General features: G+C 38.9%; 1 protein-coding gene and 1 non-coding gene across 3 annotated transcripts; both read left to right on the plus strand.

The window, feature by feature from the left end:
• Nucleotides 1-969: 969 nt before the first annotated feature.
• Nucleotides 970-25390, plus strand: sf3b3 (splicing factor 3b, subunit 3). Of its 2 annotated transcripts, none has more exons than XM_057348374.1 (27): nt 970-1064; nt 6674-6793; nt 6931-7086; nt 7200-7370; nt 7557-7729; nt 8622-8763; nt 9086-9198; nt 9455-9592; nt 9963-10066; nt 10331-10496; nt 10793-10888; nt 11061-11133; nt 12069-12220; nt 12438-12593; nt 12679-12834; nt 12922-13065; nt 13277-13399; nt 13490-13644; nt 14047-14221; nt 18867-19072; nt 21739-21895; nt 22176-22301; nt 22673-22885; nt 23028-23126; nt 23755-23898; nt 24169-24273; nt 24666-25390. In XM_057348374.1, the coding sequence occupies exons 2-27, from the start codon at nt 6724-6726 to the stop codon at nt 24804-24806; spliced, it is 3654 nt and encodes a 1217-aa protein (XP_057204357.1). In that variant the 5' UTR covers nt 970-1064; nt 6674-6723; the 3' UTR covers nt 24807-25390. The 2 variants fall into 2 exon arrangements, with proteins under 2 accessions (XP_057204357.1, XP_057204356.1); XM_057348373.1 differs by lacking the exon at nt 970-1064 and adding an exon at nt 6089-6197.
• Nucleotides 8935-9012, plus strand: LOC130563336 (small nucleolar RNA SNORD111). Its single transcript, XR_008964104.1, has one exon. It is a non-coding gene; the product is annotated as a small nucleolar RNA SNORD111 (small nucleolar RNA).
• Nucleotides 25391-25515: the final 125 nt, after the last annotated feature.

A 25515-nucleotide genomic window follows, 5' to 3' on the forward strand; every position in this document is an offset into this window, starting at 1 on the left:
GAGCTTTTGTCATGTTCCACTACATTTCCCATAATGCATTTGGAACTGATGGCATTCACAGCAGCCCGTTACGGATTTCACAGAGAATAACTATACATTTAAACCACACTATTCAATCTAACAACACTATCTAACAAATAAATAATTTAATATATTTGTCAATTTATTTAATATTGCATACATTTATTTAATATTATATAAAAAAATCCACACAGGCGCAACCAGTTACACAAAAGACTAAATCAACATGACGTAAATGAATTGTGTTAAGCTTTTGGGTTTTTATTTTCCATCATATTGTAACTGTGTTACAATGGATTTTCAATATGGGGAAGTTACTGATGCAATACCGCCACCTATTGAACATATTTCTAAATAACCACCACAGTTGCGAAATCCTCTCGCTTTCTAGGGAATATTTAGGGTTCGAGCGCGAAGCGCTAGAAACCTATTGTATTTGTTATAATTGTATTTCTTCATAAATAACAAACAACTTCACAGACAGATAAAACGTGTTGATGTTCTAATCTCCGTGGGATGAGATCGTGTAGCCTACTCTGCATTACCAACCTCATGCCAGGGACGGAGTATGACTTCAAAGGGTCCCGGGGCCAGTTACATCCAAGGGCCCCTTTCCCACTATTTTTCCTGTTCTTTCCCTTAGCTGCGCATTCACCGTTATAGAAAGTGAAAGTTAAGATGATCATAAATATTCAAACCATTCTCGCTCTGCATCTACACGCTAAAAATAATCTGTATATGGTTTACAGAATTAAATTATAGGAATATAATTTAATATTTTTTTATTATATATTGTTTTCTCTTTACAAGTCTAGTTACACAACGAAAAATCAACAATAAAGTAAATTAAGGCATAGGAGAAGCACATCCGTAATTAACTGTCAAATATTCACTTATTTAATGCATCACATGAATAAAAAAAAGGGTGATGACGGTAACTTCCCCGGAGGACAGCTGCTTGAGACCGGCGATGATCGGGTGAGACGCCAACGGAAGCTGCCGGAGACAAGAGGAGGTAGACAGAGCCGAGGTGAAGGGAAAAGGTAAACGTCACTCGTGAGGCTTGACAAGACAAGATCTATGGCTGAGAGCAGGCTAATGTGAGTAATCAAATAATACTACAGCCGAGCCGCTCGCAGCTACGTCTTGGGCAGTCTGAGCTAGCTAAACACAAGCAACGTTCAGACAAAGGACAAGAGACAACGAGGGTATTTAATGGGAACATAACGAGAGAAGGGTTATCAGGTGTGAGGCAATTAGGGGAATGGTTTCGCTAGATGGGCAAAGTGAATACATGTGTGTGACATGGAGTGGAAAAACACCAGTGCAGGAGACTTACAGACACAGGAGGTTGGGGATAATGACGCAGACACCGAGCACGCGGTCAGCCGTCAGCTGGCGACTACCACACTCGACAGAAAACAAAACAAACCATAGGCGTAATTTGCGGGTGGATGGGTGGGTCATGTCCCCACCACTTTTTGCCAAAGTCAATTTTGTCCCCACCACTTATTGTAAGAAATAAAAAATACGGAGCGTCTATTTACCATGCAAGTAGCCCGCTTTGTAAGCAGAGGCTATTTATACTAACTCCGACCATCAGTTTCAGATTAGAATAGACAAAATGTAAGCCCGTGGTGTAAAGCAAGTGGTACCTGCTTCATGTCGTTGTGGGTTCGCAACTGCTGTTTGCTGAACTTTTTCCCTATCACATATCAGATTGTAAAGGTATTTATTTTTAATAAAATGATGAAAATATTTGAAAATGGCTGTTCAAGTCATACATGTACCAAACATTTTGCGCTTAATAGCACTTTGGTGTTATATATTCGTCCTTATTGTTCTCGACATGCGGTTTCTATCGCCTATTGCAAGATTAATTACATTTTGATACTTGATAGAAAACTCCAATAAATGGAAAAAGTCACAACTTTGTAGTTTCATGAGTTCAAAACAAAATTTAGAAAGTTTGTTGTATATTTGTAGCCTATCAGGCAATGCCCGTAGTAATTAGTGAAAATAATTTTTTTTAAAGATATTATTTTCCATCTGTTTCCCCTGTATACTTGAATGTTTGTTCTTATTAGGGGGTTGTCAAACACCAAATTTTTAACATGGGGAAAACACACATTCGCTTCAGTAGTTTTTGTTTCATCACGAATTAATACGTTTAATTATGTACGGCAACAACAGCCATCCTTACATATAATAAAGCACAACATGCTTTAAATTATATATTGATGAAAACATGATATAGTTTAAAAACAAATGGAAGCAGATCTGATGTGATGTGAAAATTTAGAATAATGAGATCAGATTCGAACCTGCTTCAAGGCAGTGTCAATCTTACTTGTCATCCGTCTTTCGCACTAACGTTACACCACTGAAGCCGTCGACAAAGCAGCTTAGTTTTTATACTGTTTTCTAGAGGAGTCACCTACATGTTTTGCGCTTGTGACGTCCATGAATATTCCCAACGGTTCTTACAGAAACTATTTATTAAAGTATTGTTTGTGTCGTCTTCCCCACCACTTTTCAAAACAAAGTTACGCCACTGAAACAAACCCCGTGCCAGATAATGCTCCGACCTGATCTGGACCATGACAGACAGTTAATAATTTTATGTACACATGTGCAAATTTGTATATACAAATTAGTCTATATCTGTGCACTGAAATCTTATTCTGTCACCTCAACAAATTCCCTGTGTGTGCAAGTATACTTGTAAAAATTAGTTGCTGCCTTACATGTTTTAATTGACTCAAATTAACAAGTAATTTCAATTTACATTACATTGGGTAACACTTTAGAATAATGGTCCGTTGTTAACAAGTAACTATGCAGAAAGTAATAGGCAGTACCTTTGTCCTAAATTAGCTATTACTTACTGCTTAGTTAATCTTGCTTCTATATTAGTTAATAGTATTAAGGTAAGTGTTAATGTAGTACTGCCTATTACTTTCTGCATAGTTGTTAACAACGGACCATTATTCTAAAGTGTTACCTTACATTGAAGTGGCTTAAAACATCAAGTTGATTCTTGTATTTGATAAAAAAAATTGAAACATGCATTACCTTAATTTAATAAGTTAAAGTAACATATGTTGCCATGACTTGTTGATTATATCATTTTTATAGTGTATTCACAAGGGCCCAGTAGTAACAGGAGTGCCCGGGAGCCCTCACAGATGAAGAGCCTCGTCTAAGAGGCCTTGTATAGGCTATGGGACCCATATATTAAACATAATTAATAATTTGTTTTCATTGTTTTTAGATTTTCTGTACCAAACTGGATGGCGCAAGTTACCTTGGAGCCCAGGGCCCCCTCGGGCTCAAGGTAGTCAAGGGCCCCTGGGCACTAGGCCCATTGGCCCGGTCAGTAATCCATCCCTGCCTCATGCACATTGTGAATGAATGATCTGTTATGGGAATAGTATAGCTTCTCTGAATTTAGCACGAATGTGGTAGATGTAGGGCTGATGCTACTCATTTCACTTGGGTCGTTTCGCCAAAATCCATACTAAGAAATTACCTCACAGAGTGTGGGGGAGCGGTTTCAAGCAATGTGAATATTTCTTAACACAACATGAGTCTAAAATGACCCGACAAAGTTTGTATTTTCTATATCTTTGCAAGAAATTTATTTTATAGTTTAGTATTCCAGGTATTCCTCAATTAACTTGTTTTTGATCATCACAAATCGTTATTTTCATTTTTCCTTTCTTACTGTTTGAATACATTTTTTTTGTAACACTACCCTTATAATGCACAACATGGGTCTAAAATGTCCCGCATTCATTTCTTATGTTATTTCAATCATGGCTGAGTGTTTCTTTGCTGAATCTTTGAAAGAAATGTATTTCATCATTTAATATTCCAGGTATTCATTAAATATCTTGATTTTGATTTCCAGAAATAATTTTAGCCACCTTAGAACGATAAGGTTCTATCTGCATTCTGAGCAGTTTTGAGATATTGAGATTAAAAGATTTTGCATTTCATTTGATTTCGTAGATAGAACTTATTTGTTTTCTTATAATAAAAAGGCCAAAAATGTACCAAACAAAGAAAAAACATCAAAGTGTAAATAAGTCAAAGAATAAGAATATGTGAATGACTCAGTTTTGACAAAAATGTAACATAGAACCTTCCAAAGTGAAAATTCCACGGTGAAATTGCTTATTTTTCCTTTCTTACTTTCCTTTTCTTACCTACAGTTTTTGTATTTTTGCATACATTTTACACGAATGGGTCAAAAATGACCGAAATAGGAACCTTTGATATTTCCATATTTTTTTTATATTTCCAAAACTTTTGTATAATGAATGCATGTTTTTTACCACAGAAAATATTTGATATATTCTGAAAGATAACTAGAAATCATATTTGAATGTTAGGCTAAGATTTCCTTGACTTTGAAATCTATTACTAAATGAGAAAGAGATCCAAATACATAGCTTGCTGTTGACATATTCTATTGTAGCTATAGCGAATGTTAGCTAGATCAACAAAATAGAATAGAATATCACAAGTTCATATTGTCTCTCCATATTTCTTTATTTTTATTTTTGTCATAAATCAATGCTATTGGTCACCTTTTATGTCCGTCAGTGTTCCTGAAAAGTAACAGTTTTCGAAATACAAGGTTTCTGTCTAACAGTCAGTGGCAATATATAAGTACTGTACATGACCAACTGTTTGAATTTGAAAATATTCTTGTGATTTTTATTTATCCAGAGTGTTATTCTGGTCCCAGTCATTAAATGCTGAAATGGTCTAAGAGTGTTGCTTGATGAACAGGATGAGGAAGATAAGGTCATTCTTAGTCCTGATGCAGGAGCACAAATGTGTAGTTGTCATTTTTGTGAGGCATGTAAGCACTGAGTTGGCAACGTGAGATGGGACTGGAAATGTGTGATGTTAATTGTCTATTTTTCTCTTATTTGGTCACCACAATTCTCTAAAGTGCTACAGGATAGACTACAGTTCAAATTAGCGTTAGCAGTTATGATATGTTAAGTGTGAAAAATATAAATATATTTCAAGTGTTAAATGTGTTGGTCTAAATAACTAAAATTAATATTTTTACGAAATGTTGTCTGTTTGTTTCATCATTATTGTATTGATTTGTCGTTTTTGTCATTTTTGTCATTTGTGTGTAAACTTGATGTAGAATCACAAAATGTTCATAATATTCATGAATCATGGATTTCATAGATCCTGGAATAATAAATGCTGAAATAATTTAAATTCAAAAGATGAAACAAAAAACACCAAGCCATGCATGAAAAAAACATATAGAAAAGGAATACGGGTCATTTTAGACCCTCCTTGTGCATTAGAAGGGGTTTCAATGGCCTGTGGATCAAAGTGTTAATGTGTGTTACAATGAGATGTGTGGCATCTGTGCAAATCAATTCCAAATGAATAATCAAAATGAACGAAAACGGAACTGTGTGCACACACTGCTTTGAATTTGTAATTGCAATTTCGGATATAAATAGTGGTGGGCATTTTCTATGCTGTAATGGAAATTTAACCTTAGAAGTATGTGGTTCTTTTCTGGGATTTCCACAACCACCATGCAAATGTCTCTCTCTCTCTCTCTCTCTCTCTCTCTCTCTCTCTCTCTCTCTCTCTCTCTCTCTGAAATGTTTATCCAGGCGAAAAAAATCGCGATTTTGTTTAATATGCATTAAAACCAGCATGGTTAATATAGCGTTATCACAGTTTTACTGTAGTTATTTGTGTTAAGTTACAGAAGTTATTGTGCTAAATGTACATGTTGCAAATTTACATTATCCTTATGTTTTCCAATAAAACTTTACTAACGTTAGTCAAAAAAGATTTTGTAGTCTTTATGTGGTAGATATTTTTACTTACATGTAATTTCTACTGCTTATTTGTTAGTTTGTTTGATTTTGTCCCCATTGTTATTTTTATTATTATCATTATTATTGTTGTTGTTTTACTCGTCATTCGTGTATGTTCATTTCATGCAATAAAAAAAATGATATTTTTACTCAGGCGCGTAATATGCCAGCCCTACTGTGCGACACAGAACGTAAAGGCCCTCTGTCGTTTAAGCGCCGTTTGGAAGTAACGAGCGACCAGGCCAATGAATTATATATGTTTCTCATCTGATTGAAATCTACAACATCCTGGTTGCTTTTTCGGTAAATTGTTTTTCTGCATTACCTCAGTAACCCATAATATTGTTCCATACATAAATCTGTTTGAAAAGATTAAGTTATACTCTTTACGCGAACTGCGAAGTTTATTAGCCAACCGGCTAATGGTGAATGGACGACTAACTAACCCTTGCAAGTTCAAGTGCTCTTAGCAGTATTTAATACTTGTTTTCTGTGTATACGGTCTATTAATACATTAAAGTGCAGCCACATGTACAATTGCGTCGTGAATGGTTTTATTAATGTAGTTGTGTAACGAAGAACAAAAGAAACGGAGCAACTTGCATTAGTTCTGTAGCGCTGGGCTCAGTAAACATGACCAAACTTAGTTTTGCTGTAGAAATTACATAAATATCGAATGTTCTCAGTTATTTTCAGGAGTTCTTTTGTGGGACTTCCTTGTGCGTCATGTTAAGATGTTGTGTTATATAGTGAAGCATCTCCTTGTTGTGTGGTTATAGGTGCTGTTTAGCTCTTTTGTCCTGAGCCTGAAGGTCCAGCGACAGCAACCATGTTTCTGTACAATCTGACCCTGCAGCGGGCGACTGGAATCACCCATGCCATCCATGGCAACTTCTCAGGTATAGCAGAGTGAATCTTTACAATTAGTAGTAGGGAATTTTATTTACATGTGTGAGGGCAATTCCAAATACAAGTTTTGTTAGACAAATGTTAAGCCTGTAACTTTGATTACTGTCTGTTTTTGCTCTCTTTATAGGAACCAAGCAGCAGGAGATTGTTGTTTCTCGTGGGAAGATTCTGGAGCTGCTGCGTCCTGATGCCAACACAGGCAAAGTCCACACACTACTTACTATGGAGGTATTTGGTGTTATCCGATCCCTCATGGCCTTCAGGCTGACAGGTGGAACTAAAGGTAAATAGTTTCACCTCGTAACATTTCTTTAGCAAAACTGAAGGATATTCCTTCTCCTGTTGTTTTATTGTTCATGTAGAGACATTTGCATTCATTTTCTTTTTTCATCCTAGACTATGTTGTGGTTGGCAGTGATTCTGGTCGTATTGTAATCTTGGAGTACCATTCCTCCAAGAACATGTTTGAGAAGATACACCAGGAGACATTTGGCAAGAGTGGCTGCAGACGCATCGTGCCAGGGCAGTTCCTTGCTGTGGACCCTAAGGGCAGAGCTTTTATGATAGGTAACGCTACTATTGTTATGGATTGCATTATCTACATTTAGGCACTTAGCAGACCTTATTATTTAATTTATAGTTCCTTTCTTTTTTTTATTGGGTGACACTAACTGAAAGACTCCAGAAAGGAACATTTTTATGTTTTAAATGTTTTCTATTATATTTTAACTTTGGGCTTTCATATTGTTTCAGGTGCCATAGAGAAGCAAAAGTTAGTATATATCCTGAACAGAGATGCAGCTGCCCGTCTTACCATCTCCTCCCCCCTGGAGGCACACAAAGCCAATACGCTCGTCTACCACGTGGTTGGGGTGGATGTTGGCTTTGAGAACCCCATGTTTGCCTGCTTAGAAATGGATTATGAGGTCAGTCTTTTCAAAGAAATTCTCTGAGGACGATATTTTTCACTATTAAGGCTGAGTTGCTTAAGATGCAGATATAAGCAGCTAGTTGATTATTCAAAATCCTGTGATTACAAACAAAATCCCAAATTACAATGTTACATAACTTTTTGTTTCTTAGGCCCGGTTTCACAGACAAGGCTTAAGGCTAGTCCAAGACTTAACCGAATGTAACTTGCCCTGAAATATCTTAAAGGGATAGTTCACTCAAAAATGAAAATTCTGTCATCACTCACCCTCAGGTTGTTTCAAACCTGTATAAATTTATTTTTTCTGTTAAACACAAAGACATTTGTAAGAATGTTAGCAATTTTGAGTTCTGTGACATCCACTACCATAGTAGGAAAAAAATATTTTATTTTGTTCTGTTGAACACAAAGTGAGATATTTTAAAGAATTTAGGAATACAAACAGTTCTGGGGCACATTTGACTATCATTAAATTTTTTCTACTATGGCAGTCAATGATGATTGAAAATTGCTAACATTCTTCCAAATATCTTTCTCTGTGTTCGTCAGAACAAAGTAATTTATACAGGTATGAAATGACACGAGGGTGAGTAAATGGGTGAACTATCACTTTAAAATATATCGGTGCCATTGTTTTGTCTCAAGATGCAGACCAGTAATGTAATCTAAGGCATTTTTATAAAAGCGACAGCAATATCTTAATTCAACTAAGGCATAGTCCTGGCTTAAGCTAAGCTGTGTCTGTGAAACCGGGTCTTAGAGTTTTATATAAGTATAAGGCAGCATTGTGATTGTAGTGTTGTCTGTCATAAACATTTTTCATCACACCCACAGAGCCTCAGACCTTCAAAACTGATGTTCAATTTTTTGTGTCTCATGGTCTGTAGGAGGCCGATAATGATCCCACTGGAGAGGCTGCAGCAAACACGCAACAGACGCTGACCTTCTATGAGCTGGATTTGGGACTTAACCATGTGGTGCGCAAGTACAGCGAGGCACTGGAGGAACACGGCAACTTCCTCATCACAGGTGCTCACCTATCAGAGTGATGAAAGTAGATGCAATCATAAGATTTACAAGATTGCAACAGTTTTAGCAGAACCTATTTGCTTTTTAAAATGTCACAATTGCGTGAAGATTGAGATTAAGGTCTTGTCTTTAAATCAAAACTTAAATAAAAAATAAAAAGCAAGTTCTCTGCTGCAGAAATGATGAATATCATGTCTCTTCTCTGACTTTTTGGTGAAGAGAGTCTTGTTATTTCTGATCTTTATGCTAAGAACACAGTATTGATTTTTTATCTAAGTGTCTGAGTTTTTGTGGTGATCTGATCTTTAAACCTGTGTTGTAGTGCCTGGTGGTTCTGATGGACCCAGTGGTGTGCTGATTTGCTCTGAGAACTACATCACCTACAAAAACTTTGGAGACCAGCCTGACATCCGTTGTCCAATCCCTCGCAGGAGGGTGAGTTGTGTAATTGGTCTTCCAGTTTGAGCTCAATATGCTAAACGGGACATGTTAGTTTTGAAATGATGAGCTTTTCATGTCTCTTCTCTGACTTTAACTGGAGATACATAAAAGTCTGATCTGAATTATTTGTTGTCGACCTAGTGTGCTTTTGTCTAGTCCATCTGGCTCATTTCTGTTGTTTTTAGGAGAAATGAAATGCAGATGTGACCTCAATGCCTTTGCTTTTTTCCCCTTTCTCCGGATACATCAGAATGACCTGGATGATCCTGAGCGAGGCATGATCTTTGTCTGCTCGGCCACCCACAAGACCAAGTCTATGTTTTTCTTTCTGGCTCAGACAGAGCAGGGAGACATCTTTAAGGTTACCCTGGAAACGGATGAAGAAATGGTAAGAGCACAAAGCTAAAGACTGGGTCATCAGCTTTTTTAATTAGTTAATGGATGGCTGGAGTTTTTTAAGTACATTTGTTTACATTCCGATACTTAGCTGCGGTCCACATGTCTTAGTTGGAATTAGTACAACAATGCACTGGAATGTCTTACTTCCACCTTAGAAACGTATGCAGAAATTCTTATCTCTGCCTGAGAGGCAGGAATTTGCACAGTTAATGAAAATAAGATTTACTTATTTGCAGAGAAAGCCCTATATAATACATAAATTAATCTCCATTGACAATTAAACTCACACAAGATAACATAGGCATTGTGTCATCCACGTATGGTGCAAGATTAAATACTTTTTACACTTCTTTTTTTAGGTGACAGAGATCAGGATGAAGTATTTTGATACCATCCCTGTGGCTACAGCCATGTGTGTTTTGAAGACTGGCTTCTTATTTGTTTCTTCAGAGTTTGGAAACCAGTAAGTATGACTGTCATGATTCTAAGATTTTTGAAGGGTATTTGACATTTGGTGGCATGACCCCATGTTTATCCCATGAATCTGACACTGAAGAATATGGGTACAAGTTTAACGTATGTGGTCTGAATGTAACCATCATTCCCTCATGTTCTGTTTAACCTGAGACTTTTCACTGAAAGCATTGCCTGTGTGCATGCCCTGTTGAGCACATTGTGTTACATGATGCTTTTGCTGTGTGAACCTAAAACCTGCTTTGTTTTTTAGCTACCTGTATCAGATTGCCCATTTGGGAGATGACGATGAGGAACCAGAGTTTTCCTCCGCCATGCCTCTGGAGGAGGGCGACACATTCTTTTTCCAGCCTCGCCCTCTCAAGAACCTGGTGCTGGTGGATGAGCAAGAAAATCTTTCTCCCATCATGTCTTGCCAGGTATGTGAATGTGTATCTTGCCATCAATCAACGGAAGCTCATAAATGCTTCAACAGGCTGCAGTCCCAACTAGGAAATTACTAACAAAGATGTACTGTAAGTTGGCATGGTAACAGATGTTTAGGAATGAATCGCTGTTTTGGTGACTGCAAGACTGATATGCATGTTGATATGGGTAATGGGGATAAACTGCTATAGACGTAATGTGTTGCTGTTTTTGTGTCAGTTCTAAAAGCCAGAAGACTTATCACTGGTGATAAACTTATAGAGCATTACATTTTCACCACCATCTGCAGATTGCCGATTTGGCTAGTGAAGACACTCCGCAACTATATGTGTCATGTGGCAGGGGACCCCGATCTACACTGAGAGTTCTAAGACATGGACTGGAGGTTTGTGACGCTAACAGTCATGTCATCTTTTCTCAACTCTGTTGCAACATGGAACTTTGACACCCACTGTATCTAAGCAAAATTCAGTGCTAGTTGTGTGGTTTCACACTTTTGCTTCTAGGAATTTCCAGAGGTTATTTATACTTAATGTGTTAATACATTTTTTTTCTAGGTGTCAGAAATGGCCGTTTCTGAACTGCCCGGTAACCCTAATGCTGTGTGGACTGTCAGGAAACATGTGGAAGGTGAGAGATCCACTCAAAATATGGGTGGGCGATATGACCAAAGTCCGGTTCCAATACTCAAGCACGCATAAAAGTACCCGGATGTGTTCTCGATATCAAGGATGCATCGTATGCAGCCTTGTGCACCTACGGAATCCGCTTGAAGTCCCAGAAGTCATTGCAGCACGTCCATCCAAGTTCGTTCTTCCGAGGCTGCCTCGCAAGACCGGTCTCCACAAGAACGCAAGTCCATTCTTTGGCCATCGTGTGTCTATTATTGCAAAGACATGCTATTTCTGTCACTTCCTCCTCAAGAGGAAACAAAATTGAATTGATAATATTTATAGGGCTTTATCTAACTCCATCTAGAAATGTAGGTGTAACATGCTGGTGTTACAGTGACTTCACAGAGCACATGTGCAAGTATATACAAGTGCACACTGGAAACAGCCCTTAAAGTCAGAAAACTGTGGCATGCTTCCACTTGAAAACGGTTTACCAGATTCTACTGAAGATCAACAATGCTTTGTGTAACGTGGTTGGCATGTACCCTAGAACAAGCTGTGCTTGGAGAAACTGTCAGTTTCTGGCAGATATTTCTTTGAAATCATGTGATCTGCTTGTTGATTTTAAGTGCAAGTGTGTGTTGTTTGAGCTCTGTAGAATTCATAAATGCGGTTTGCAGGCTTGGTTCTTAAGAGAAGCAGTTTCATTTTGACTGCGGACTTGTGTGAGAAGCCAGTACAATCTTGTTTCACTTTTTAAAGGACTTGTTTAAATAATTTCAGCTCCTAAAAGAATAAACATAAGCTTCTCGATATAACATGCCAGTGTGCACCATCGGACTAATAATACAACTTAAGTCATGTTTGTGTGCCTCAGTGGTTATAAGTTAGCTCTTATGTGGCAGATATTTCTATAAAGTTGTATGATAAACCTGGGTTTCCTTTTCACAGATGAGTTTGACGCTTACATCATCGTGTCCTTCGTTAATGCCACCTTGGTTCTTTCCATCGGAGAGACTGTGGAAGAAGTGACAGACTCTGGTTTCCTTGGCACAACACCCACACTGTCTTGCTCGTTGCTGGGAGAAGACGCACTTGTGCAAGTAAGCGACATCTCTGTGACCTACATCTTTTCCCGACATTAACACAAACAGTATCCCATTCTTTGAGATTTACTGTTAGATTTGCTTGTAAACATAACCTTTGTTGGTCCATCACCATGTTCTATGATAATCATATTCAACAAACATCTTGCCAGATTTTCTTAAGATGCTCCATGATCACATCAGGATGTTTTGTTGATTTGCTGCGTGTTTGCAGGTGTACCCTGATGGGATCCGTCACATCCGTGCGGATAAGAGAGTGAATGAATGGAAGACTCCAGGAAAGAAGACCATCGTCCGATGTGCTGTGAATCAGAGGCAGGTGGTCATCGCTTTGACTGGAGGAGAGCTTGTGTATTTTGAGATGGATCCGGTAAGTTTGCATCATGTTTTTTTCTTCAGTTAATCTTCCGTCTGTGCTTAAAGTGTCCTGTATTAAAATTCTTTCTTGCGTTCAGTCTGGACAGCTGAATGAATACACAGAAAGGAAGGAGATGTCTGCAGATGTGGTGTGCATGAGCCTGGCAAACGTGCCCCCTGGTGAACAGCGCTCCCGTTTCCTGGCTGTCGGGTTGGTAGACAATACCGTCCGCATTATCTCCCTGGATCCATCGGTAAGTCTTCCAAATTGATTAAATATTATTGTAACAGTCCTTTGATGAGAGATTGTGTATAACGTATGTAATATCTTTGTTGCACAGGACTGTCTTCAGCCTTTGAGCATGCAGGCTCTTCCGGCCCAGCCGGAGTCTCTTTGTATCGTGGAAATGGGCGGAGTGGAAAAACAGGATGAACTGGGTGAAAAAGGCACTATCGGCTTCCTCTATCTCAACATTGGTCTGCAGGTAGATGATTTGCTGATTTGACATTAAATGATGAATATATTGACTGAATTTAAATTTCTGTTCTGTTCCTTTAATGTGGCATTCTTGATTTGGTCTGGCTGTTAGAACTGTCATAATAATCAATAACATTAGACAGTCGTCATGGTTGTTAGAAGGCATGTGACTTGATGGAAATGGGTTCTGTCTTGCACTACTAACCTCTTTGTTTTAGAACGGAGTGTTGCTGCGTACAGTTTTGGACCCAGTGACCGGAGATCTGTCTGATACTCGTACCCGTTATCTCGGCTCTCGTCCTGTCAAGCTTTTTAGAGTCCGGATGCAGGCCCAAGAAGCTGTGAGTCACCCCTGCTATTGATATCAGCACAGTATTCTCTCACAGCATGATGGTTTGCTGACTTTATTATGTGCCATTTAACTCCTGCAGGTTCTGGCCATGTCCAGTCGCTCATGGCTGAGTTATTCATATCAGTCTCGTTTCCACCTGACCCCACTGTCATATGAAACCTTGGAATACGCCTCAGGCTTTGCGTCTGAGCAGTGTCCAGAGGGCATCGTTGCCATCTCCACCAACACACTGAGGTAAATGCACAAATGCTCTGCATACACTTGAGTATCGTACTTTTGCCTTTGCTATGCTTTTTATCTGGTGAGAGGAAAAGTTTACAGTGAGAATATTAGCGTAACATCAACCATATTGCGGTTGGGTATTTGGTTTCAGTTCCTATTTTCTGCTTCATTTCCAAAATGTTTAGTATTTGTAATATCCCACTTGAGCAGATATCTGTGAGTCTGTCATGTTTTACATCAGTTAAATAAAAATCCTGGATATTTCCAGTTTGTGTTTACATCATTGTCTGGCCAACGATATTCCAAGTCTGGTTCTTTGCCGTGGAAGCTGGAAGGTTTGGGCTTTTTCAGCTCGCAATTTCTTACAATGCCTTTAATGTATTCCCTTTCCCCTCTCCCATCTTCCTCCCACAGGATTTTGGCTCTAGAGAAACTGGGCGCTGTCTTTAACCAGGTGGCGTTCCCAATGCAGTATACACCTCGCAAGTTTGTCATCCACCCGGAGACCAACAACCTGATCTTGATCGAAACAGACCATAATGCGTACACTGAGGCCACCAAAGCCCAACGCAAGCAGCAGATGGCCGAGGTCAGTGAAACTGCCCTTTTAAAGGGCAACATCAGAAAACCAGATACTTTAGTCCCGGCTTTTTATCTCCTTTGGAATTTTCTCCTTATCACAGTTGAAACTCTCCCCCCTCTCCTCTGACTCACTCGCTTATTTCCTCAATTAAATCACTGAGTTAGAAATTCAGCAAATACCAGAATATAGAAGGCAAGTGTGCATTGCTATTTTAAAATATCATAATTTCTCGTGTTTGACGGGGTAATTCCATTTTGACGAGCTGTAAAAGTGACCGATTGAAATTGGATGATGTGGTTAATGTGGTGGTCCCACACACATAAATCATATGGATGAAATATGGCTGGTGTCTCTAAAAAGAATAAACAATCAGTCCATAAACTGTGCTGGACAATGAATGTTTACATTTTTGAATTGACTGATTAAGGATTGTTGTCTTTTGTTTATGTGCAAAATGTCTTGAAAAGCTCCCAATATACAGAACATTGCCAAAAGTATGTGAACGTTGTCTTTTAAATTATGGGTTTGGCCAGTCCTCTCACTTCCAATGAAGACAAATTTGTTGTAAAGTTACAGGGTACAGTGACATTCCAGAGAGTTTTGTGCTTCTGGCTCGCACTATATTATTATCATGCTGAAACCATCCTCAAAGTCTTGCAGCAAAGCAAATGATCGAGTTTGGAACATAAGTGGCCTGCACAAGCCCCAACTTTAACCACATTGAACACTTTTGTAATGAATTGAAACGAAGGGTTTGAGCCAGACCTCATCACCCAACAACAGCATCTGACTAATCTACTGTCTAAATCGGATCAAGCGGTATTTCGACACCTTGTGGAAAAGCTTCTCTGCATAGTAGGCGCTGTTAGGTATAATCCACTTGTATTAAAGTTATAGGTTACCCTAAGATGAGTTAAGTTCCATCATTTACATCATGTTTCAACTTTGTGTGTTTTGGTGTGTACCAAAAAGAGACAATACAATATAATGCAATACAATACTAGACAGGGCTCTAGACTAACTTTTTGCACTGGTTGCACTGGTGCGCCTAACTTTTTTTTCTTAGGTGCAGCACAAAAGTTAGGTGCACCCAAATTTTCGACCGCATCACATTTAACACCGCGGTTTTACCAGTTCACTTTTTTTTTAATCGCTGTCCATAAAGGCAAAATTGACTTGACATTTTAAATGATTAACTAACAATCTGGTCAACATAAAGTTCTTTATTTGAAGCACAATTCTACAAGAAAGGTAACTTACTGAAAAAGTGTTGGTGCTTAAAGTGCTTCACTGAACTGAAACTTACTTAAAACATCTCAAGATAAATGGACTAGGGCTGCAACGATGCGTCAAAATGCATCGACGCGTCGTATTATTTACGTTTATCTGCTGTAATAGCAGTTTCTGTTCCCGGGCGTGTGTAAGTGAATCATCAGAACAAGAGAAAGTATAATACACTCGACAATCAGCGATCGAGAGCCTCGGACGCAGTAAGTTAGTGGACGGAGGAATTCCCCCTAACGTTAAGTTACCTCCGGAATGGGATCATCACAGCATGGACACGCAATCACAAACGGACGGAGAGGGGCACGTAGATGTAGCCTTTCATAATAAATTACTTTATTTTAACACTACGCTTTACATGAATGATTTACATTAACGCTATTGTACTAGTGTAAGTTAGTGTATGTGAACCTTTGCAGATTGTGACCCTGCTTAAATTACTCTTACACTTCAAAAAGGACTAACTATCATGAAACCACCAATGCACTTTTTGTGTCATTCGATAGCTTTATGCGAGGAATAAACCAATATAGCATAATGAAGAAACTCTGACCTCCGCTGGTGCTGTCTGTCAATCTCCACTGTCAAGCATGCGTGTGTACGGTGACGGTCAGGGCGCTACTCTTTCCAACATGTTCCAATGTTTTCATTATTCTTCACAATGACAAGATGATAGTCTATGGTTTAATTTAAAATGTATTTTGCTAGAGACCGTGAGTTAACGTTACTCGCTGAGTGTAGCTTAGCTTATTAGAAGCACTGGAAGCGGTCTGAATACGAAATAACTCTTTTTAAACCTCTGATTTAATTGTATACTGTCAGATTGATGTGTTAAACATGTAACATATCATCTCTTCTTGTTGTGTTATAACTATTATTTACTTTGGGGAGCAAAATGATCCCGGGACTTCAGAAGGAGTAGGTACTTTAAGCGCATCATTGTGCGTCCGTGATGCGCATAACTGTAAATAACGAAGCGAATGCATTATAAGCGCATCATTCTGAGTTCAGGGTGCGCGGGCTCGATTTAACGCCACTCTGCATTAGAGTCTTTTATACGTTGATAGTTTTGTACAATAAACAGAGACAGATAGTAGTATTTTTACTTTTACTCAATTACATTATGAGATTAAAAATAGAGTCGGATATTACTTGGAGGAAAAAAATACAGAGCATATATCATGCTCTAGTATTTCATATACACATTTTTTAATGTGTTTACATTTAGTCATTTAGCAGACGCGTTTATCCAAAGCGTCCTACAGATGAGGGAAACAATGGAAGCAATTGGAACAACATAAGGACAACAAAAAGCATAAGTGCAATAAAAAAAAAACTGCTCTCATATAGCCTACCACAGTATACAGAGCTAAGTTTATTTTATTTTTTCACCTTTAATACAGTACTTAAGTACATAAAAAACTGTCTTTTTTACTTTTAAAATTAAAACTACTTAATTAAAAGAAGATAGTGATTTTAATGTAAACACGGATTAAAATGTTACAACAACAATATTTATTTATAAGATGTAGTGGAGTAAAAAGTATGATTTGCTTTATAATGTAAGAAAATACTAGAACTTATTGTTTATTTGCAAAATTTGCCAAAGGATTAATAAAGTAATCCAAAAAATCTTTATTAGATTAATAAAATAATAATCGTTAGATTAGTCGACTAATCGAAAAAATAATTGCTAGATTAGTCGACAATTAAAATAATCGTTAGTTGCAGCCCTAAAATGGACATAACCTGGGAGGTTGATGGCTCCGTGTCAGAGCATTGCTTATGATTTTCGGATGAATCAGGCCTTAACTTAACATTATTCACAAAAAAATTGTCAATCGTTCTTTTCATCTTCTCTCATCATCCGCGGCTACATCCACTCTGTTTAACTGACGGGCCTAGGCTCCTCACCTCTCTGTCTGACTGCAGCACACACATTTTCACACGTACACACCAGAGGTTGCGCTCTTTTTTTATTGTCCGTCATTTTGACTGACAGGCTCGTAAAAAATCCGTCATAATCTATTATTACCCGTCACTATGGTGCAAGGTGGCGTGAGGTGGTAATTAGTATGTTTGTGACGTCATCACGCTGTACTTGCGACTCGGAACTTGTTGTATTTTAATACAACTGAATGCCCAATAAAGCCGTTGTTGTTTATATTCATTTATATATTTAATGTTTATGTTCATATGTGATTCGATCTGGGAAAACCCAACACATGGTGCAAATTTATATATTACAGTTTTTGATACCATATTCAAGCCCTTTCCAAATCAGTTTTTATTTTGCTCATACCTTGTGTATGTAACAAAAGTTATGGCTGAGGTCGGCTGAAGCGCTATGATTTTCAGGACGGAATTTGGAGGAAAACGGGTTTAAAGTTAAGTGATGAAAATAAAAGCACAACAGTCCAGTATCACAAGTAAAAGTCACTTTAAAGTAGTAAAAGACTTACTCTAATAACAATTTAATAAAAAAACATTTCCCAGTGTTGAAGTCTATAAAAATACTGTACAAAACCGTTTGAATAAAACGAAAGTAAGGAAAATGGTGCAGGGCACACTTAAAGAATGAGAACTCTGCCATTATAACTACACAAGGAAACTAGCAAACATTACGGATAACAACTAATAAGCAGTGAAGCAAGTTTTACGTTGTTTATCATGTGCATAGTGTCTGGACTTTGATCATCCCTTGTATGTTTTGCGATCGGATAACTCTCGGTGCTGCAGACGGGGAGCTCTGTCATCTCACGAAAACATTGTATAAAAAACTTTGCATGCCGTAGTTTACACAGGACTGGCGGGAAATGTGCATTGATACTCCTTCATTCTTCATGTTATGTGGTTTACTTTGATAGGCGTCCCAGCGCGACATCCGCAGGGTTTTCCCAGATCGCATCACATATGTCTAGTCAGTAACAATGACAGGTGAAAACACGCACGTCCCTTCGCGAGCATATCACGCTCTAATGAAGGGAAACAGGGAGTGATGGACGGACGGCCTTCAGATTTTTCCGTCACTTTCAGAGAATTTTCGTTTAACGTGACCTCTGGTACACACGTACAGGAAAATCTGGACCACGGCCAATCAGAGGGGGGTCCGCCCTTCACTATCTCTGATTGGTTTAGACCACGATATGGGCCTAATGTGTGTCTGTTGTTGAATCACAGGGAGACTTTCAGAGTTGCGGAGACTTCTTTTTTTTTCTCCCTCGAACGGCTGGTCGCACCGGTGCGACCTCAGATTTTTCTTAGTCGCACCATTGAGAAATAAGGTCGAAATTGGTCGCACTCTAGAGCCCTGCTAGACGTTTTTGGGTTTAAGTTTGTTGTAACAGTGCTTTTTTCTGTTCTGTAGGAAATGGTGGAGGCTGCAGGAGAGGATGAAAGGGAGCTAGCTGCTGAAATGGCAGCCGCATTCTTGAACGAAAACCTTCCAGAAGCTATCTTTGGGGCACCTAAAGCGGGTTCTGGGCAGTGGGCCTCACTGGTCCGTCTTATCAACCCTATTCAGGGCAACACACTGGACCTGGTGCAACTGGAGCAGAATGAAGCGGCCTTCAGGTGGGAGGATGAGAGAGTTTTGGATTAAAGACGTCATGGATAGGGTTGGTGATCGAAATTCTATTCCAATTCGGAATCGAAAGGTTGGGATCGGTTAGGACCCAACCCTAGTCATGGATTTCTTGCCAAAACATAAGTGCTATATAGATACAGTGAGGGAAATTATTTGATCCCCTGCTGATTTTGTAAGTTTGCCTGCTTGCAAAGAAATGAAGGGTCTATAATTTTTATGGTGGGTTTAATTTAACTCATAGAGACGGAATATAAAAAAATCAGGGGAAAAATGTTATATAAAGGTTATAAATTGATTTGCATTTCAGTCAGTGAAATAAGTATTTGATCCCCGAGAAAAAATAACTTTGTACTTTGTGGAGAAACCCTTGTTGGCAAGCACAGAGGTAAGACATTTCTGATAGTTGGTCACCAGGTTTGCACATGTGTCGGGATACATTTTAGTCCACTCATCTGTCAATCTTTAAGGTTTCTTGGCTGTCGCTCAGCAAATTGGAGTTTTAGCCTCCTTCACAGATGTTCTATAGGACTAGGGTCTAGAGCAGGGCTAGTCAACTGGCGGCCCGTCAATCATCTTTACCTGGCCCGCCTTAACATTTCAAATAAGTGGAGAGACTTTAAGAACGGTGTGCTTTAAATGCACGTCCTCCTGAGACGCCACATCTTTAAAAGTCCAAAACGCTGCTACATTCAAAACGAAAGTAATTCTCGCGGCTCATAATGTTTTACGTCTTATAAAGCGATTTGATCGGTCAGTCCAAGAAACTTAATGTTATTTACAACGTTATAATCAGCAATGCATTGCACAGCCACAGGCAATCGGTTTGCGCATGCGATAGGTCGCGTTCTAAAACACGTTTTGTGCCCTTGAAAGTAGGCTAACTGTAGGAAGGTTACACAACGTGAACGGTTGTCTCGGATAAGGGGAAAACGGTGTTGTTTTTATTACTGCATTCATTATGAATAATGGCTATATTTACGAAAAACAGCTGTTCATCTCCCCCAGAACTCGCACTATACAAAGGCTCTGCCCTATAAGTGCGTGGGGCACATGAATGCGATGGGAATTCACCCGAAGATGTGATAATAGCGTTCAGTTTCTTGCACAGATCAATTGACTCGCTTTATAAGATGCTAATTTAACGTCACAAGGGGCAGGGATTACTTTTGTGTTTTTTTAGCTTTTATTGATTTAACTTGAATTAATTCAACCAAATATCTTCTTGAAAAAACAATGCCACCCACATCTCGATGTACTGGAGGACTGTGGGTGAGTAAATTAGTAGCAATTTTTGGGTAAAGTAATGCATTAAGGAATATAAATTACAGTTAAAAAGACAATATCCCTTTTAATTTAATATAATGAAAAGGCACAAATACTGGATGCAATATTTGTGTGCATGTTTTAATATATGGCCTATAAGTAACAGCAACAAAAACAGTATAATAGGAACAAAACGAAATAAATAACAGAAATAAAAAATAACTGAAGAAATGAGGATATGGTAAAAAAACTGGCCCGCATTCTATTTATTCTTTTGGAGTCTGGCCCTCAAAGAAAAGTAGTTGAAGACCCATGGTCTAGAGACTGGCTAGGACATTTAATGTGCTTCTCCTTAAGCCACTCTTTGGTTGTCTTGGCAATATGTTTTGGGTCTTTGTAATGTTAAAGGAACATCCACGACCCATCTTCAGTGATCTAGATAAGGGGAGGAGGTTCTCGTCCAAGATTTTAAAGTACATGTTGATGTTCATTGTCAAACTTCAGACGAGCCAGGCGGGCCTTCTTGGGCAGGAGGACCTTGCGGGTGCTTCAGGATTTCAGTCTATTGTGGCATAGCGTGTTACCAATGGTTTGCTTGGTAACTGTGGTCCCAACTGTCTTGAAATCAATAACAAGCTTCTTCCGTGTAGTTCTGGGCTGATCTTTAACATTTCTCATGATCATCTTTACCCCATTGGGGAAATATTGCAGGGAGCTCCAGACCAAGGGCAATTGATAGTTATTTTGTATATATTCTATTTCCAAATAATCGCACCAACAGTTGTCTCCTTCTCACCAAGCTTCTGTCTGTAGCCTATTCAAGGGTTGTGCAGGTCTACAATCTTGTCACTGACATCCTTTAAAACCTATTTGGTCTGGACCATGGTGATGGAGAGGTTGAAATGGAAGATACAGATTCTGTTGGCAGGCATCTTTTATATACATAACAAGCTGATTTAGGAGTACTTTCTTAAAGTGACAGGACTAATCTGTGGTCCATATAGGCACATAACCAATCTGTGGAGCCAGAATTCTTGCTAGTTGGTAGGGGATCAAATACTTATTTCACTGACTGAAATGCAAATCAATTTATAACCTTTATATAACATTTTTTCCCCTGATTTTTTTTATATTCCGTCTCTATCAGTTAATATAAACCTACCATAAACATCATAGGCCCTTCATTTCTTTGCAAGCAGGCAAACTTACAAAATCAGCAGGGGATCAAATAATTATTTCCCTCACTGTATGTACTCAAATTTAGTCCACCTAAACCATAAATGGGTGGGGTAATGTCATGGAAAACTAAATGATAACTGATGATGCCATTCAACATGGTCTGTCTTGTCTAGTTTTCCCCTCACCTTGTTCTTCCTCTTTCGTTTTGCAGTGTCACTGTCTGTCGCTTTTCCAATGGAGGAGACGAGTGGTATGTGTTGGTGGGTGTAGCCAGAGATATGATATTAAATCCGCGTTCTGTTGGCGGAGGATATATTTACACTTACCGACTGGGAGGGGGTGGGGACAAGCTGGAGTTTTTGCACAAGGTGAGTAGAACAGGAAATGACTTGCCATGATATTACTAATTGGCCCCATGTGTTTGCTGCAAGTTAAAAAATGTGGAATTCCCCATAAATCATTAAATGCGCCCTAGAAATGCAGTTAAGCGTAGCAATTAAGTATTTTTTTCCTTGCATGGGTATTTGGGAAATGCTACAAGAAATAAGATTGAATTGTTTTTACTTTGAACCAAAGCCACATGTGACGATAAGATAAGATAAGACAAGATGAAGTTGAATGGGTTTTTACCAGAGTTCTGATTGGCAGACGCCTGTTGAGGACGTTCCCCTGGCTATAGCTCCCTTTCAGGGGCGAGTGTTGGTGGGAGTGGGCAAGCTCCTGCGCATCTACGACCTGGGAAAGAAGAAACTTCTCCGGAAGTGTGAAAACAAGGTGAGGAGCCAAAAAGCTCTTTCCCAGAGGAAGCTGGTTTACAGCATTGAATGAGTAACGTCAATGACACACTGCTCTTGTACTCGCATTTGTTGATGCATAACCACATGAAAAGCACTGAAACAGAAGCTTACACCACAATGCTTGACAGTTATTATATGGTAGCAGTTTACATGGAGGGGAACTATAGGGTTTTCTTAAAGTGATAGTTCACCCAAAAATGAAGGAAATTGTCATCAATTGCTCATGTTTTTCCAGACCCGTGTCTGTTACTTTTAAGTTAACAACATAGTCTTGGTATTTTTTGTTAAGGTTTTTATGCAGTCCTATATACATTTTAAGCACCTAAATCGTGTTTCTTGTTTTTGCAGCATGTTCCTAACATAGTGACTGGTATCCACACCGTTGGGCAGCGTGTGATTGTGTCTGATGTTCAGGAGAGTCTATTCTGGGTTCGATACAGACGCAACGAGAACCAGCTGATTATCTTCGCCGACGAAACATATCCTCGCTGGGTCACGACCGCCTGCCTGCTCGATTATGACACCATGGCTGCTGCCGATAAGTTCGGAAATATCTGCGTTGTGAGTATAGTCACTTATTTGGTTTTGAGATTGGTTTATTTGCTTGGCAAAAATAAGCAGATGAGCTCCTGAATGAGATGTCAGTAAATCTGTGAGGTTTCTTTTGATCCAAAAAAAATTGCATGCTGATTTTTGTTTTCAGGTCCGGCTGCCCCCCAACACCAGCGACGATGTTGATGAGGACCCCACAGGCAACAAAGCATTATGGGACAGAGGCCTGCTCAACGGAGCATCACAGAAGGTATCCTTCACTGACCTCTTAATACCTCATGTCCCACAGGTTCCAGAAGCTGCTCACTACAGAGCTGCCCTGACTTTTTCTTGGCCTGTTTTTGTTTGTCTGGTCGGTACTGCGGTTGTTTCTCCCCACGCACACCCAGACCTGCACCCCAAAATGCTTGGCTGAAGTCCACTCTCTGGTCTGCTTTTGAAACCTCAGCAGCAAATCTTGTCCCTTCGCCAGGGATCGTTATATGTACAAATTAGAAGCATGGAAATGTTTAGGTGGACACGAGGGAAAGTCCCCATTTGCACACCAGTGACTTGCGTCTAGATTTGACGGACATGCCAAAAGCATGTGTAAGCAAACCAGAGGTGGACAAACCAGAGGTGGACTGGTATGCTGTGAAAATTGTCTGAGAATGCATAATATCTGTATATATTGTGGCCACATCTGTTATCAAGCAAAATTACTACATGTATTATAAAAGTGAATGCTATTTGTTAGATGTACTGGTAAAGTAAAGTAATAGTTTGAAATAATTTAGAAATATATCTTTGTTGCTGTTGATATTTCAGTTATGCTAAAAACTCAATACACCACTCGAGTGTTTATATCTAAGAAAATGTGTATACTTTGTCGTTCACAGGCTGAGGTGATTATTAACTATCACATAGGAGAGACTGTGCTGTCCCTTCAGAAGACCACCCTCATCCCTGGAGGATCAGAGTCTTTGGTGTACACCACACTATCAGGCAGCATCGGCATACTTGTGCCCTTCACTTCTCATGAGGTATAAGTTTCTTAAAGCAGAAACAACCAGTGCTCATGTGCCAATGGACTTTTGCAAGTGTAAAACCACTAAAGCAAAAGAAGTTCACTTGCTTAACTTTGACCAACCGGATAGGGAGTGTGACATTAATGATGCAACTTTCAGTTATCAAACATAATACTTAGTGTGTTTTTAAGGTACTTTGTTCTCACTTGGGTGTAAAACAGTATGTTTTACATGCATAAAATCATGCATTTTTAAGATTATTGTGTCCATCTCATCTGTCTTCAGGATCATGACTTCTTCCAGCACTTGGAGATGCACATGCGCTCTGAGTTTCCTCCTCTTTGTGGCCGAGATCACCTCAGCTTCCGTTCCTACTATTTCCCTGTGAAGGTAAGCAACAACATGCATTTAATACTTCATTGCTTGAGTTACACAGTGTTTTTGTTTATTGTTAACTTACACATTTGTTAACTTCATTCATTTTGTCACTGCATCTTATAATGAAAAGGCACTAAACAGAAACCTATTTAAATTTAATCATTTAGCAGACGCTTTTATCCAAAGCGACTTACAGAGAGTTCAGAGAGCAATAAGCGATATGTCATACAGCGGAGAGAGATGAAAAGGGGTGTCTCATGAGCCCTTTGGGGCTGTTGGAAGACGAGGCGTGCTACAAATTAGTTGTTAAATTACACAAATTAAAAACCTACAAATTAGAGTTAAGTTTGTGCAGTGGTTGGTTTTAACTGCACTTTTTCTCACTGACTTTTGCATATTTCCAGAATGTGATCGATGGAGATCTGTGTGAGCAGTTTAACTCCATGGACCCCCATAAGCAGAAGAGCGTGGCCGAGGAGTTGGACCGCACTCCTCCAGAGGTGTCTAAAAAACTGGAAGACATCCGAACACGCTATGCCTTCTAAGCTGACCATGAGAAAACCTTTTATTTTCCCAGGCTTCTATTGCTGTGGCCTAAAAACTTTTGGGTTTACAACATTTTGGTTTAAGCAGAAGGATGTTTTCTCTTTAACTGTGACCAGCTGGGAGCTTTCAGTTTTTGTGGTCAATGTGTCACAAACACAGACTGCTATTGGTACTGTACTCTGTACACAGATGTTCATCCATTTTCATCCAAGTCCAATATTGTTCATGCAGAAGGTGATCTATTGAGCAAGCAAACCTTTAAATATCTGTTGCCGAATTTGCAGCTTCCACAATGCAAATGACATCCAACTAAGTCCACTATAAGTGTTGTATGAATCATGGTCTGCATATAACTTTCCGTCATTCACATCTCAATAACATTAATGCTGTAAAAACAGTGAATTTGTGAAAATAGCTTTGGTTTTTGTCTTTGCTTGGAAATATCAAATCAGTTTGTTTTTAACTTTTTGTATTTTGGGGAAACATGACCAAATCCCCTGTCCTCCAAAAAAATGCTGTAAGAAATAGTTCTATTCGTGTCATGAAGTGTGAGTTTTGTAAATAAACCTTTTTTTTACTTTGACCTGTATTTCCTTGTTTGTCATGAGACTTATCTGTTTTGCAATATGTGAACACACAGGCAAAGCAGGTTTCAGCTCAACTCTTAGCTCTCAGCCTCTTTTTTTATTCCTTTTTGGGGGAGGCGTA

This window comes from Triplophysa rosa, linkage group LG12 (genome assembly GCF_024868665.1).
Source record: "Triplophysa rosa linkage group LG12, Trosa_1v2, whole genome shotgun sequence".
In the NCBI taxonomy this organism is placed as follows: Eukaryota; Metazoa; Chordata; class Actinopteri; order Cypriniformes; family Nemacheilidae; genus Triplophysa; species Triplophysa rosa.

Excerpts from the sequence above, each read along its gene's own strand:
- sf3b3 (XM_057348374.1), top strand. The coding sequence starts at position 6,724 with ATGTTTCTGTACAATCTGACCCTGCAGCGGGCGACTGGAATCACCCAT. Across the intron at positions 12,835-12,921 it reads TTATCTCCCTGGATCCATCG|GACTGTCTTCAGCCTTTGAG; the intron begins GTAAGTCTTCCA and ends TTTGTTGCACAG. Across the intron at positions 22,886-23,027 it reads AGTTCGGAAATATCTGCGTT|GTCCGGCTGCCCCCCAACAC; the intron begins GTGAGTATAGTC and ends TTTTGTTTTCAG.